Below are 14587 nucleotides of genomic sequence, written 5' to 3'. Positions count from 1 at the left end.
TTGGCTAAGTGTCTTGATGGCAGAAGAACAAATCTCTTTTACTCACTTACTCACTTTATTTGGCAAAAGTGAGACAACAACAAAGATTTTTATCAGTAAATTAGTGGTTTATACTTTCCTAATGTGACAATTAATCAGGGATGTTTCCTGTTCATCTGTGATAGAGGACCAATTTACGATGTGTATATTGGAGGAAAAGTCTCTTGCTTAATCTGGGCCAGACATATGACCAGAATCAACCTATTGATTGATTACATATAGTTGTCTATGCAAATAAAGGATTATTAAACCCCCTGTTTTAGCAACAGCCAGTTCTTACAACAGTTTTTTTTAAAAAACCAAAATGCTATGAAAGTGGTCATGGCAAGCTGTGGAGTGGAGAGGCAAGAGGAGAGACCAACCACAACAGCTTCTAATTTAGACTGTTTTATTTTGCTGTCATTGAGTTAAAAGCATCAAAGCTTGCCACAAATGGACGCTGCTGTTAGTGATTACACGCAACACAATATACACCTGAATTGTACGCTCACAATGAATTACACAAACATATCCTGAGACACCTTATTTAATGCACAAATTAATGCACAGCTGTTTGCATTTGTACTGTGCACTGAAAATATATATGAACATGCTGTTGCATCTTTATTAACTTTTGAGGCTTGTTTTGTGGCTTTTTTATTAGCCCTTTAATTGTTTAAAGGGCCTTGGATCCATTGAAGAGAACTTGGAGAAACTCTTACAAAGCAAAAACAAACACTCATTTTGACCTGTTACTGCATTTCTCACTTACTTTATGCAATTTCACTGTTTAAAGCGCCTGTCATAGGAAATCAACACGTGCTGTCGTAAATAATTAAGCACGGTGTCACATCCTATGAAGTTGACACGAATACCAATTTAAACCCGGATGGAACCATAGGAGATGAAATTAGTACAAAAAAGCTAAGTTAAAACTTACAGATGGAAAAAATCTCTTTCATAAATTCCAACACAAATACTTACAGTCTTGTTCAAAATAATAGCAGTACAATGTGACTAACCAGAATAATCAAGGTTTTTAGTATATTTTTTATTGCTACGTGGCAAACAAGTTACCAGTAGGTTCAGTAGATTGTCAGAAAACAAACAAGACCCAGCATTCATGATATGCACGCTCTTAAGGCTGTGCAATTGGGCAATTAGTTGAAAGGGGTGTGTTCAAAAAATAGCAGTGTCTACCTTTGACTGTACAAACTCAAAACTATTTTGTACAAACATTTTTTTTCCTGGGATTTAGCAATCCTGTGAATCACTAAACTAATATTTAGTTGTATGACCACAGTTTTTTAAAACTGCTTGACATCTGTGTGGCATGGAGTCAACCAACTTGTGGCACCTCTCAGCTGTTATTCCACTCCATGATTCTTTAACAACATTCCACAATTCATTCACATTTCTTGGTTTTGCTTCAGAAACAGCATTTTTGATATCACCCCACAAGTTCTCAATTGGATGAAGGTCTGGAGATTGGGCTGGCCACTCCATAACATTAATTTTGTTGGTTTGGAACCAAGACTTTGCCCGTTTACTAGTGTGTTTTGGGTCATTGTCTTGTTGAAACAACCGTTTCAAGGGCATGTCCTCTTCAGCATAGGGCAACATGACCTCTTCAAGTATTTTAACATATGCAAACTGATCCATGATCCCTGGTATGCGATAAATAGGCCCAACACCATAGTAGGAGAAACATGCCCATATCATGATGCTTGCACCTCCATGCTTCACTGTCTTCACTGTGTACTGTGGCTTGAATTCAGAGTTTGGGGGTCGTCTCACAAACTGCCTGTGGCCCTTGGACCCAAAAAGAACAATTTTACTCTCATCAGTCCACAAAATGTTCCTCCATTTCTCTTTAGGCCAGTTGATGTGTTCTTTGGCAAATTGTAACCTCTTCTGCACATGCCTTTTTTTTAACAGAGGGACTTTGCGGGGGATTCTTGAAAATAGATTAGCTTTACACAGACGTCTTCTAACTGTCACAGTACTTACAGGTTACTCCAGACTGTCTTTGATCATCCTGGAGGTGATCATTGGCTGAGCCTTTGCCATTCTGGTTATTCTTCTATCCATTTTGATGGTTGTCTTCCGTTTTCTTCCACGTCTCTCTGGTTTTGCTCTCCATTTTAAGGCATTGGAGATCATTTTAGCTGAACAGCCTATCATTTTTTGCACCTCTTTATAGGTTTTCCCCTCTCTAATCAACTTTTTAATCAAAGTACGCTGTTCTTCTGAACAATGTCTTGAACGACCCATTTTCCTCAGCTTTCAAATGCATGTTCAACAAGTGTTGGCTTCATCCTTAAATAGGGGCCACCTGATTCACACCTGTTTCTTCACAAAATTGATGACCTCAGTGATTGAATGCCACACTGCTATTTTTTTGAACACACCCCTTTCAACTAATTCAACTAATTGCCCAATTGCACAGCCTTAAGAGCGTGCATATCATGAATGCTGGGTCTCATTTGTTTTCTGAGAATCTACTGAACCTACTGGTAACTTGTTTGCCACGTAGCAATAAAAAAATATACGAAAAACCTTGATTATTCTGGTTAGTCACATTGTACTGCTATTATTTTGAACAAGACTGTATGTTAACATTTCAAAAAATTGTTTTTTTTAGAAATTTTACTGTTCAGCTTTGAATTTTTTTATTTATAAAAAAGGTTTATATATATATATATATTTATATATATATATTAGGTGTTGCACCTTAATGCTCTGCTATGACGCTTAAAGCTTGACGTCGACAAGTCACTGGCCTATAGAGGGCGCAACAGGATAATAATTTTTTTGTTTAACAGGCTCTGTTTTTAACAGTTAAAAATGTCAAATAAATGCCTACTCTGTGAGTTCTCCACAGGACATGTTTGATTATACCATCTGGATGCTCAAAATTGATCGGGAGAATGCACGCTTATTGTACACGTAAGTTAATCATCGCGCTAAACTAATGCGTGCTGCATTGCAACGCACACACACAGCCGATCACACATCATGCGGAGATCGCGCACGCCTCATACAAAACCATTCAGCAGCGAAAAATGTAATAACACTGTTCTGTGATGTATCAATAAAATAGCTTAGAAACTGAAAAGTTATAGCATATATATATATGTGATAAAGTTCGTTTGTGGAAGGAAGGAAGAGGACAAGGGGGTCGGTTTGACTGCTGACGCTCTCTTTATTTGTAACAAAAACTCAGTCTCTTCACACTGTTTTGCCAGTGTGTATTTCTCTCAGTCACTTCCGGGTTCCGGTTAAACGTTCCGCTTCCGGGTCAACGTGTCTCACAACTCAATGTCCGTCCGGCCTGCAGCCCCCCCCCCCCCCCCCCCCATTTCTGGAGAGGAAGTCGGCCACAGCCATCTGAGCACCCGGCCTGTGGACCACCTGGAACTTAAACGGCTGAAGAGCTAGATACCAACGGGTGATCCGCGCGTTGGTATCCTTCATGCGGTGGAGCCATTGGAGAGGAGCGTGGTCCGAACAGAGGGTGAACTCCCGCCCCAGAAGGTAGTAGCGGAGGGTGAGAACGGCCCACCTGATGGCAAGGCACTCCTTTTCGATGGTGCTGTACTTAGCCTCTCTCTTCGAGAGCTTGCGGCTAATGTACAGCACCGGCCACTCTCCCCCCTCCACCTCCTGGGCCAGGACTGCGCCCAGCCCCCTGTCCGACACGTCAGTCTGCAACAGAAAAGGGAGAGAAAAGTCAGGGGAGTGTAAAAGCGGCCCGCCACATAGAGCAGCCTTAACTCGGGTGAAGGCCTGCTGGCACGGCTCCGTCCATTGGACCGTATCTGGTAGCCCCTTTCTAGTAAGGTCAGTCAAAGGGCTGGTGAGGTCCGAATAATTTGGTATAAACCGTCTATAATATCCCGCCAGCCCCAAGAACTGCCTTACCTCCTTTTTGGTCTTGGGTCTCGGATAGGTTGCAATTGCGGCGGTCTTATCAATTTAGGGACGCACCTGTCCATGACCCAAGTGGAAGCCCAGATACCTTACTTCCACCCGCCCAATTGCACACTTCTTCGGGTTGGCCGTGAGCCCCGCTCCCCTCAGCGACCTCAAGACCGCCCTGACATGCTGCATATGCCGCTGCCAATCGTGACTGTAAATCACGATATCATCCAGGTAGGCAGCAGCATATGCGGCATGGGGACGCAAAATCCTGTCCATGAGGCGCTGAAAGGTAGCGGGCGCCCCGAACAAGCCGAAGGGAAGCGTGACGAATTGGTGCAATCCAAACGGCGTAGTGAAAGCTGTCTTTTCTTTGGACAATGGAGACAAGGGGATCTGCCAATAGCCCTTCGTTAAGTCCAATGTCGAATAAAATCGAGCCGTGCCCAGCCGATCAAGCAACTCGTCAACCCGCGGCATTGGATACGCGTCGAATTTCGACACTGCATTCACCTTGCGGTAGTCCACACAGAACCTGACCGAGCCGTCGGTCTTAGGGACCAAAACGATCGGGCTCGCCCAGTCACTGTTGGACTCCTCTATTACTCCCATATCGAGCATTGCCCCTAATTCTTCCTGAACTACTTTTTTCTTGTGTTCAGGCAAGCGATACGGCCGGCTGCGAACTACCACGCCCGGCTCGGTCTCGATATGGTGCTGAATTAAGTTGGTACGTCCCGGTAGGGGCGAAAACACGTCGGCGAACTCCGCCTGTAGTTTTGATAAATCAGTGAGTTGGGACGGTGAGAGGTGATCTCCCCCAGGGGCCAGCGCGACCGATTGTGCTTTGATGCTCGCCTCTGGCCCGAGATCATCCTCTCCCCCGATCACCGTCGCCAACAACACTGATTCCACCTCATTCCATTTCTTAAGGAGATTGAGGTGGTATATTTGACGTGCCCCGTTCCTATCGGATCGTATCACTTCATAATCGAGGTCTCCAACCTGTCGTGCGACCTCAAACGGCCCCTGCCACTTTGACATTAATTTAGAGCTCGATGTAGGGAGTAATACGAGCACTTTCTCTCCCGGTGTGAATTTGCGTAGTCTCGTACCCCTGTTATATGACCGGCTCTGGCGGTCCTGGGCTTGCAACAAATTCTCCCTAGATAGCCGCCCCAAGGTGTGGAGTTTTGTTCGCAAGTCCAGCACGTACTGAATTTCGTTTTTGGCCAAAGAAGGTCCCTCCTCCCAAGTTTCTCGTAGGACGTCCAGCACCCCCCGGGTGAAAACTCACAGCTTCACTATTAATTAGAGAGACACTGCCAGGTAGAATTAATTCACACGCAATCACTCACTAATGCATTCACATGTAATCTTTATTGTGCTACATTATCTATATCTTATTCTGAAATCTGTGAGAAATATAACGACCATAAGACAAAAGAACTGATACAGAAGCTGTTATGTAGGACCAATAACCTTTTGGGCAGCACTGTGTCATATGGCATAGCTGTAGCCTGACCAGCCAGACCCACATCAAGATGTTTGGTCTGGAAACTCTCCATTGACAGCTCAATCCGAGGAGCGGGATAAACGGTTGTCTTTCAAACTCCCTCTGCACGCGATAGGATAGCGCTACACCAACCAGAGCAACGAAGGTGAAGCAGAGCTCGTTGAAAGATTAAACATTCGCCGTATCCGGTCAGCAAAACTCTGAACACATCTTGCCTTTTTAAGAATGACTTCAGTGCCGTTCTTTGTTCTTTTCTCAGAGAAAAGCTTAACTCCAAGTCTTCCAGAGTCGCAGTCAAAGCTGATTCGAAAGACCGCTGTTCGCCAGTTTCTGTGTTTACTAGAAGCACGCAAACGCAACTCGGCCGTCATTATTTTAAGCCCCACCTACCAACTCTATACACAATGCGATTGGTCCGACCAGAGTTTGGCGTTTACAGCTCAGAAGGGTATTGAGAGTTGCTAGACGACACTCGTGGAAGATTAGATTTGCTGCCACTAGGGTGCGTCTAGATTTCTGTTTGTTTGTTTTTTTACTAGAAAGATTTATAATAGTGTTCATTGGTGGGAGAAAATAATTAACAAAATAATGTGTTTAAGTTATCAGTCTTTTCTGTATTTGTAGTATAGTCATTCTTAAACAATATAGCGTAAAGGATAGCATGTCAGGTCAAACATTTAACACAACTCAGTCCTGATTAATTTAAATGTAACCGATTTATATTATACACTAATCACCATTTGTCCTGTCATTTTCTCCTGCACTGAACTCGTTCAGAATGAGTTTACCGGAAGTTATATTACTATATGTATTAAAGGGTTAGTTCACCCAAAAATGAAAATTCTTTCATTAATTACTCCCCCTCATGTCGTTGGACACCCGTAACACCTTTGTCAGGCTTCAGAAAGGCCTCCATTGGCATTCAGTACATTCCCACTCACAAGACCCATAAAGGCACTAAACACATCGATACAAAGCCCATCTCACTACAGTGGATGTACAATAATTTTACAGAGTGACGAGAATAGTTTTTGTTCACAAAAAAAAAATCAAAATAATAACTTTATCCGCCAAGTCATTGTTCTTCGTGTAGGTCTCGGACGTGAACTCACGTGATAGCGGCTCCTCCTCTTCTTCATGTATCTGAACGGCGGAGCTACGTCAAATTCTTGCGCATGCGTCGAGTTCACATCAATAACTCGGTGGATAAAGTTGTTATTTTGATTTTTGTGCGCACAATAACTATTCTCGTCTCATTGTAAAATTATTGTACAGCCACTGTAGTGAGATGGGCTTTGTATCGATGTGTTTAGTGCCTTTATGGGTCTTGTGAGTGGGAATGTACTGAATGCCAATGGAGGCCTTTCTGAAGCCTTTCTCAGCTTTCAGCAAAAATATCTTCATTTGTGTTCTGAAGATGAACGAAGGTGTTATGGGTGTCTAACGACATGAGGGTGAATAATTAATGAAATAATTTTCATTTTTGGGTGAACTAACGCTTTTAGATCTCTAACATCCAATCCAGATGTTTTTCCTTGTATAATTTCCATGAGGGTTTTCACGTCGATGTATAATGTCTAGGGAAATCAAGTCAAAGTCAAAGATCCCAGCTGTAAATAAGCTGGTGTTTGATGTTTATCCAAGAGACTTCCTCAGTTATCTGGTTGGTGAGGAATTCCCAGCATTACAATTTATGCACGCTGTGACCTTACAAGACCTCTAATAGTTGGAATAGCACACCTGCAGATGTGAATACGTGCTTAGGGTAGAAGGAGCTGTTCCAGCACGATGGAGGTGTCACCTTCACACACTTTGAATTGTGTTTCTCACCGATGTTGGTATAGTTGCAGTTGGTATAGTTTTTTTTTAGCTAAATTCATACGTTAGTTTGAAAGACTCACTCATATGTCCAGCTCTAAAAGCTTAGGTAGGTGACACTGTGGTTAACACTGTGTATTATTGTTGATTATTTATTTATTTTTTTCATACAAATTCTGCCATCATTTACTGCCAAAGCATTTTATTTCAAAACCTCATTTTTTGTATTTTCGGAAGATAAAGAGGTTTGGAACCAAACAAGGACCTCTAAATGATAATATTTGATGTTAAATAATGAAACAAAACTAAAAACAGTGACTTGTTATCCTTAGAAAAGTTATTAAATTATTCTCAAAGGATGCTGGTGCAAATTTGGAGCCCAGCTTGAGATTACCGGAGCGATCCAGGCAGTGGTAAGGGAAATATATTTCACTCGCTGGTTTAGGATATGACTGATATTAGATTAGGAGCTGCAAATATAGGTGCAGGATAATGGGGATTGTTGGTGGTGGGTAGGCTGGATCTGACCAGGACAGGAGCTAATTATGGGTTATAAACTCTGTTATATCCTGAGAATAATAGTCGGGGTCCCAGCAGACCTAACAATACAGCACAGTTGAGCGCATGTCTATAAAAAGTTAGCTTTATGGCTGGCTAGACAGATAAGTCTAGACTTAAGCTGAGAGAGTGTATTCTGAATCTCAGGGGCCTTAAAGGAAAGAGATACACATCCTCTGGTGGATTCGGGAGAGGAAGAGTTTAAATACATATTTTCAACCTCACTCATAACGTGTTGGGATTAATTACGATTTTTGCATATTTTTGGAAAGAAGTCTGTTATACTCTCCTAGGCTGCATTTATTTGAGCAAAAAACCCAGTAATATTGCAAAATATTATTACAATTTAAGATGATTGGTTTCTATTTTAATATATATTATGCTATTTATTCCTGTGATGCAGCGCTGAATTTTCAGCATCATTTCTCCTTTTTTCAGGGTCACAGTCCTTCAGAAATCATTCTATCTCTTGGCAAACTTTTGTGTATATATTCTTTTCTGTGTAACATTTATTTTCTTATTTATTGTTGGTTTATTGACATATATATTTTTAAATGTTTGTGTTGTAGTTTTCTGGAGGCCTACAATGTATTATTTCCCTGTCTTTGACTTTATTCTCTGTACTATCAGAGGTCTTTGTAACTTAATGTCTTTTTTGATCTAAAATTGTTTCTTTTTTGTTTCCAGAGATTTGAGATTCAACAAAATCAAGGACTTACAGCCAGGCTCCTTTAGGCGATTGAAGAATCTCAATACACTGTAAGTGTTGATGTTTTCTAAAGTCTTGTAAAACTCAGTCTCTATTATTAACGTTTTTGTCACTGGCATGCACTTTCGTTTTTGCTTTTATGAAACGCACTAAACATTTTGGATCATGTAAATATGTTTGACAGAGGTATTATGCATGACCATCTGTTTTAATGTCTAATACATGTCTTTCCTCTTTCCTCAAGCCTTTTAAATAACAACCACATCAGACGAATCCCAAGAGGAGCATTTGAAGATTTGGAAAACCTAAAATATCTGTGAGCTTTTCATTCATTCTGATTTAACTGCACAGCTTTGGTTATAGATTCTATAAAAACTATAGATAAAAAAGTGTAGAAAGAGTGATGCTTTATGCATAAGTGTGCCAGAGTTGAAGCAGTAAAGTAATATTGGCTCTAAATACAGTTGATTTGAGGGCATAGCTACTCTTTAACCACTGACTGAAGGCACGTCATAAAGTTTAAATGTACAGTATTGTAGGTGTTATATGATAAATCTTCCCTTTCACCATTTCTGAACCATGCTAACCACATTTGTGGATGGTTCAGTCATTATCGCTGCCATAGTTTGACACAGTAAAGAGCTGAGGTCATGGAATAAGCTCTCACACATATGGGGAACATAATTGTCAGCGCTCTGAAATTATCTGTCTGACGGCTCTGACCCAAAAGCGCAGAGATCAGACGCAGATGGAATAATTGCTCTCCGCTTAGGCGTTGCACAGTTCCTGTCTTTGTTCGTCACAGGGCAATTCGAGAATCTCAAACTTTAGTTGTGGTGAGAGCAGACTGTGTTTATATTGAAATATTCCCTTGTTTGAAATGTTTCACACCTGGTTTTCTAAATGCAGCGGGTAAGATAATGCTGTAAGAGTAAAGTATGTGTAGGTGAATCTCACCAAACCCGTCAAGAAAATGCCAGGCTCATATTTCACCCCAAAATTAAAAATCTTAATAATTTCCTTAAGAAAATGACGTTTGTTTTTAAGATCCACCAAGATGAATCAATTTGACATTATTTTTCAGTTGTCACATTCATCGCCACCAGTAAATCGTATTGCTGTAATGTGAAAAAAGTGTTTAAATCATAAATAATTTATGCATCAAGGTAGTATTTGTTGTACTGGCTTTAATTTATGACGATTTCATATAACAATGAGAATCTACTGAGAATCACCATTAACCTGTTAAGTGTCACTGGCCCACCGGTGGGCCCATTTGCCACTGCATGTTTAAAACAATTATATCCTATATTTATTCTGATCTAATGTTGACAAACTATATATCATTCGAAAGCTTACGAACTCAAGATTCATCCTGTGAAAACCGTTTTGAAATCGGACCTTGCGCTACCATGGAAACGGTGCTCTAAATTATTCTAGCGGGCTCCTCCCCAAGAGGCGTCATCATATTTCATATTTATTTAACTACATCATAATGAAAAGCCTTTTCTAATCTTGACAAAACACATATATCGTCGGAAAGGTCTGAGTCTCACGGTTCTATATCTACAAACTGTTTTGTGATATTTGGAAAAAAATACATAATTTTGACACAGGAAATTGCATTAAAAAAATCTAAGGAATTTTTTTATGACACCCGGTGGCTATTTGTGGTACAGCATCTAAACAAAATCTCATGGGTAACACAATTTTTTGTGATATCAACTTCAAATTTGGAACAAAAATTGATTAGACATATGGCTTTGATTTGATAGTCATTTTAGAGTACAAATTATTTTGTAACATATTTTATATTAAATATTAAATATCTAGTACAGTATATTTGATTTACTCTAAATTTAAACTTCCTATACTTTAAATTTTTGAAGTGATTTCACTTGAGCAATAATCTGCTGACTGTCTTCTTTACAATGATACCAAACGTATGTCTATATTCCAAAGCATTCCTGAATTGCAACCATTTAAGTTTGGATAGTGAATTTTCATGTATATTTTCAAAAAGGGGGGTGACAGTTACGGTAACAGGTTAAGAACAGTGAAAATTACAATGGAAAAAATGCATTCAAATGCAAAAAGAGCTAAATTGGTTTAATTTACAAAATGCATAATCTAATTTATTTTTTTATTTTTTTGATTCGGGGTGAAATATGAGCTGCATATGTTGTGGGATTCACTCATGTACATTTGAGAGACTTTTTCTGCATATTTGTTATTATAGCTATAAAAATGCTGCCGAATACAAAAATATTTGTATAAGTCAATAGGGATGTGTCACTGGACTGTGTGGAGTCCGATTAATCTCTACGAGATGAGAAAAAAATTAGAGAGCACTATTTATCACTCCAGAGCATTAATCCATTCATTAACTCCTATTGGGCGGTGCAATCGCCACACATACTTCACACAGTCATGATGTCCAGCTGTGGAGTCTTTCTAGATTTTCCCTTCTGGTTACTCAAGCATCGTCCAGTGGTCTGGCTAGTCTGTAATTCAGGAACAGGTTGTAGTTTAAGAGCACTTCAAATGTTCCCTATTTAATTCAGGGTTATTATAGTTAACTAAAACTAAAGCTGTAAAAAATACTTGAGATAACTTGATGTACTAAAATAACTAAAATTGAAATAAAATAAAAAAAATAATAATATAAATTGCAGACGAAAAACTTTAACGAAACTAATTAAAAATATTAATAATCAGATTTTTGATTGTGAACGTATTCTTGTACATTTTTCTGTTTCACTTTTTACTCAAATTATATAATATAATTATATTATAATATAATGATTTAAAAATTCTATGAAAACAAGAAGCATTTATCGATATTTATCAACAGTTTTTTGTTTTTTTACCATCAGCATTTTCTATAATAATGAGTCAGTAATGTTATTAATAGGACATTTTATATAGCAAAAATAAATTGGTCCACATTGTCTTATTTGTATTTTTTTTTATTCTTATTCTGTGCCTTTCTTGTAATGTTGGCCTTTTGAATGTTAGATGGATCCAATACATATTCAATTAAAATAATTTGATGTTGCAGCAATAAACTACCTAGTATTCCTTAAAGGGATAGTTCACCAAAAAAAAAAAAAAAAAAAATTAGCCCATGATTTACTCATCCTCACGTCATCCTAGGTGTATATGACATTCTTCTTTTAGATAAATATAATCTGAGTTATATTAACCCTTAAAGACCTAGAACATTTTTGGAGCACCTGACGTGCCTCAACTTTTCTTTGTTTTTTTCACCCATTCTAGGAGTTATCAAGTGCTATATATCATTTTAAGCTGGAGAACCTGAAGTTTCCATCTAGCTCATTTGAGGTCCCAATTTTACATTTATTTTTTCTGAGAATGGATTAAATGAATATAATTTCAAGAAAAACGGCAGCAAAAATGTGGTATTTTTTACTGTGAACTCGAACAGAACTTCATTAATTGGACTCCATAATTGGATTTTTTCCTTTAGAAGGTTAGACTGGCTGTTTTATACTTCCAGATGAAATTTTGTCTACATGTAACAATCCCTCAGCAAGTTATAGCCATTTATTATAACATTGTTCTAGGCGTTTCTAGGTTTTTGAGTAAAAGCAGGTGTATTTTATTTACTGACAATGTGTCCTAAAAAGTTCTAGTAAAGTAAATAGAAAGATTGTTATATAATAACAACACTGAAACAAACAGTGAAATATATTATAATTTGAGCATAAAAACAAATCAAACAATGCAACAAGTTGTGACCAACAAACTGAAATAAAATATACTGAGGCTAAAAAAGTCTGAAATAAAATATACTGAGGTAAAAAAGTCCTGGCTAATCCAAGCTTTATAATGGCAGTGAATTGTTGTTTCGTTAAAGGAAGTGTATGTAAGATTGTGGCCAAAACTGGTACTGCAATCAGTATCCCCTCCCCCTGACTCGAGGTTGCCAGATTGGCTGCAGGATCAGCAGGAACGTTTTTAGATCTGCAGCTGTGGTAACTAGAGCAGATCTGGCAACCCGGATGCCCAAACACTACTGACTTCGTGATTGGGCGATATGTGGAGGGCGGAGCTTCAGGCCAAAACACAACATGTCAACATCAACATCAGTTGAGGGCTGCAACAACAACTTTTAAATGACAATATCCTGGCCGGACTACTGTTGTCAGTATTTGAAGTTAACATGATTTTTTAAAGGGATACTTCACAGCTTTTTCATATTAAACTATGTTATTCCCTTAACTAAAACGAGTTGATACATACCTCTCTCGTCTGAGTGTGTGCTCTTAATCTCTCTGACACGCGGTGAAAAAAAAAAAAGTCCGGATCTGAAAATTCCTCCCTCACATCTCCCCCTCCCCCCTATTGACATAAATGAGAGAGTGAGGGGGAGATGTGAGGGAGGATGTTTCAGCCAGGACTTTTAACTGCGTCGAGCCGAAGTACTCTCAGAAGTGCTAATCCGCCATACATTATAGTTCTCCTTTTTAACTCGCTTAGAAAAGCGGCACATTTTATTTTATGTCACCACACTTGATCGTTCAACTATTGGTGTAACTGTATTTAAATAAGGAAAACGTGGAGGTGTTTGGTCGCATCTAACTTGATCTCTGTTTGGTACCATAGTGAATGAACTATTTTTAGTTAAAGGGGTACTTCAGCGCTGATAAGATGAATCTGTATTTAAACTGGGTCATCAATGTAGTAGAAATGTGAAATTATTTTTGAATTTGGTGCTTTCTAGACTGAGAAAAGACAGAAAATGTATTTTTGTATCATGGGGATGAAAGACTACAATTCCCAGAATGCTTCACTGCCCTGTGAGGCCATTCCCAAAGCCACCAACTTGATTACTGTGACTGAGTTGGAGAAGACACTACAATTAAAAACTGAACGTGTCTGTTCAATATAATGAGTGAGTCACCGCGCGAGTATCACAGCACTGAACACTAACTGCAGGAGTGAGATTAATGAGCTGATGAGCTCGTGATGAGAGCTGAGGTAATCGTCTTTAGTCTGGCGCGTTTCAGTTCATGCCTTTGCAAGCTTAACTTTCATAGAAATTAATTTGAGAAGTTAAAACACTTACATTGCTCACCATATCTCCGTTTAAATGAGTGCCTGTAGCAGCGAGCTGAGCTGTGAGTGTGATCTCCATCCCTCACGCGCGGGTTCAAAACATGCGGAAATGGCTCCCTCTGCTGGCTGTAGTCTTCAGCCTTTGGCCAAACATTCCTCCTATGATGCAAATATTGTCAATTTGCGTCATAGGAGGAATTTTTCCAGAAATAAAATGCATAAATCTCTTGTCTCAGGGGGATATGAGGGGGGAAAGCACAATCAATTGAATATGAAGTAACCCTTTAAGGGAATAACATAGTTTAATATGAAAAAAGTGGTGAAGTATCCCTGTCTAGTAACATATCAGGGCCATTTTATGATTAAATGAAATACATTGCTTACATACAATTCCTTTAAAGTCCATAAAAGTGCATCTATCCATCATATAACTGCTCCACACAGCTCCGGGGGTTAATAAAGGCCTTCTGAAGTGAAGTGGCGCGTTTGTGTAAGAAAAACAATATTTTTTTAAATCTTTTAACAGTAAAATATCAGGCTTCCGCCAGATCGGAGAAAAGCGTAACGTGGTGTGCAATGTCGTCTGACGTAACACAATAATTTTTAACTGTGAGAAGCGTTACTTTTTCCGTAAATTGAATACGGAAGGCAATCTGGCAGAAGCTAGATATTTTACTTTATAAAGTTTTAAATGCTTTGCTTCAGAAGGCCTTTTTTAACCCCACGGAGCCGTGTGGAGCAGTTATATGATGGATAGATGCACTTTTATGGACTTCAAAAACGAAACAACAATTCACTGCCATTATAAAGCTTGGATTAGCCAGGACTTTTCAAATATAACTCTGATTGTGTTCGTCTGAAAGAAGAATGTCATATACACCTAGGATGACTTGAGGTTGAGTAAATCATGGGATAATTTTCATTTTTGGGTGAACTAACCCTTTAATACATGTGTTTTCAAACTT

The 14587-nt window shown here is 39.0% G+C and overlaps 1 protein-coding gene across 1 annotated transcript in view; it reads left to right on the top strand.

Annotated features, from left to right (window-relative positions):
- The window catches only part of LOC137091608 (peroxidasin), a 102416-nt gene that overhangs the window by 28553 nt on the left and 59276 nt on the right, over nucleotides 1-14587 (top strand). Inside the window, exons 2-3 of the mRNA XM_067456209.1 lie at nucleotides 8519-8590; nucleotides 8785-8856. Coding sequence (XP_067312310.1) covers nucleotides 8519-8590; nucleotides 8785-8856 — 144 coding nt within the window. The remainder of the gene's footprint in view (nucleotides 1-8518; nucleotides 8591-8784; nucleotides 8857-14587) is intronic.

The sequence above is a fragment of the Pseudorasbora parva genome, chromosome 10 (assembly GCF_024679245.1).
Source record: "Pseudorasbora parva isolate DD20220531a chromosome 10, ASM2467924v1, whole genome shotgun sequence".
NCBI classification, from domain to species: Eukaryota; Metazoa; Chordata; class Actinopteri; order Cypriniformes; family Gobionidae; genus Pseudorasbora; species Pseudorasbora parva.
The sequence above is the reverse complement of the archived record's forward strand: the minus strand, read 5'-3'. Positions and strand labels throughout refer to the sequence as shown.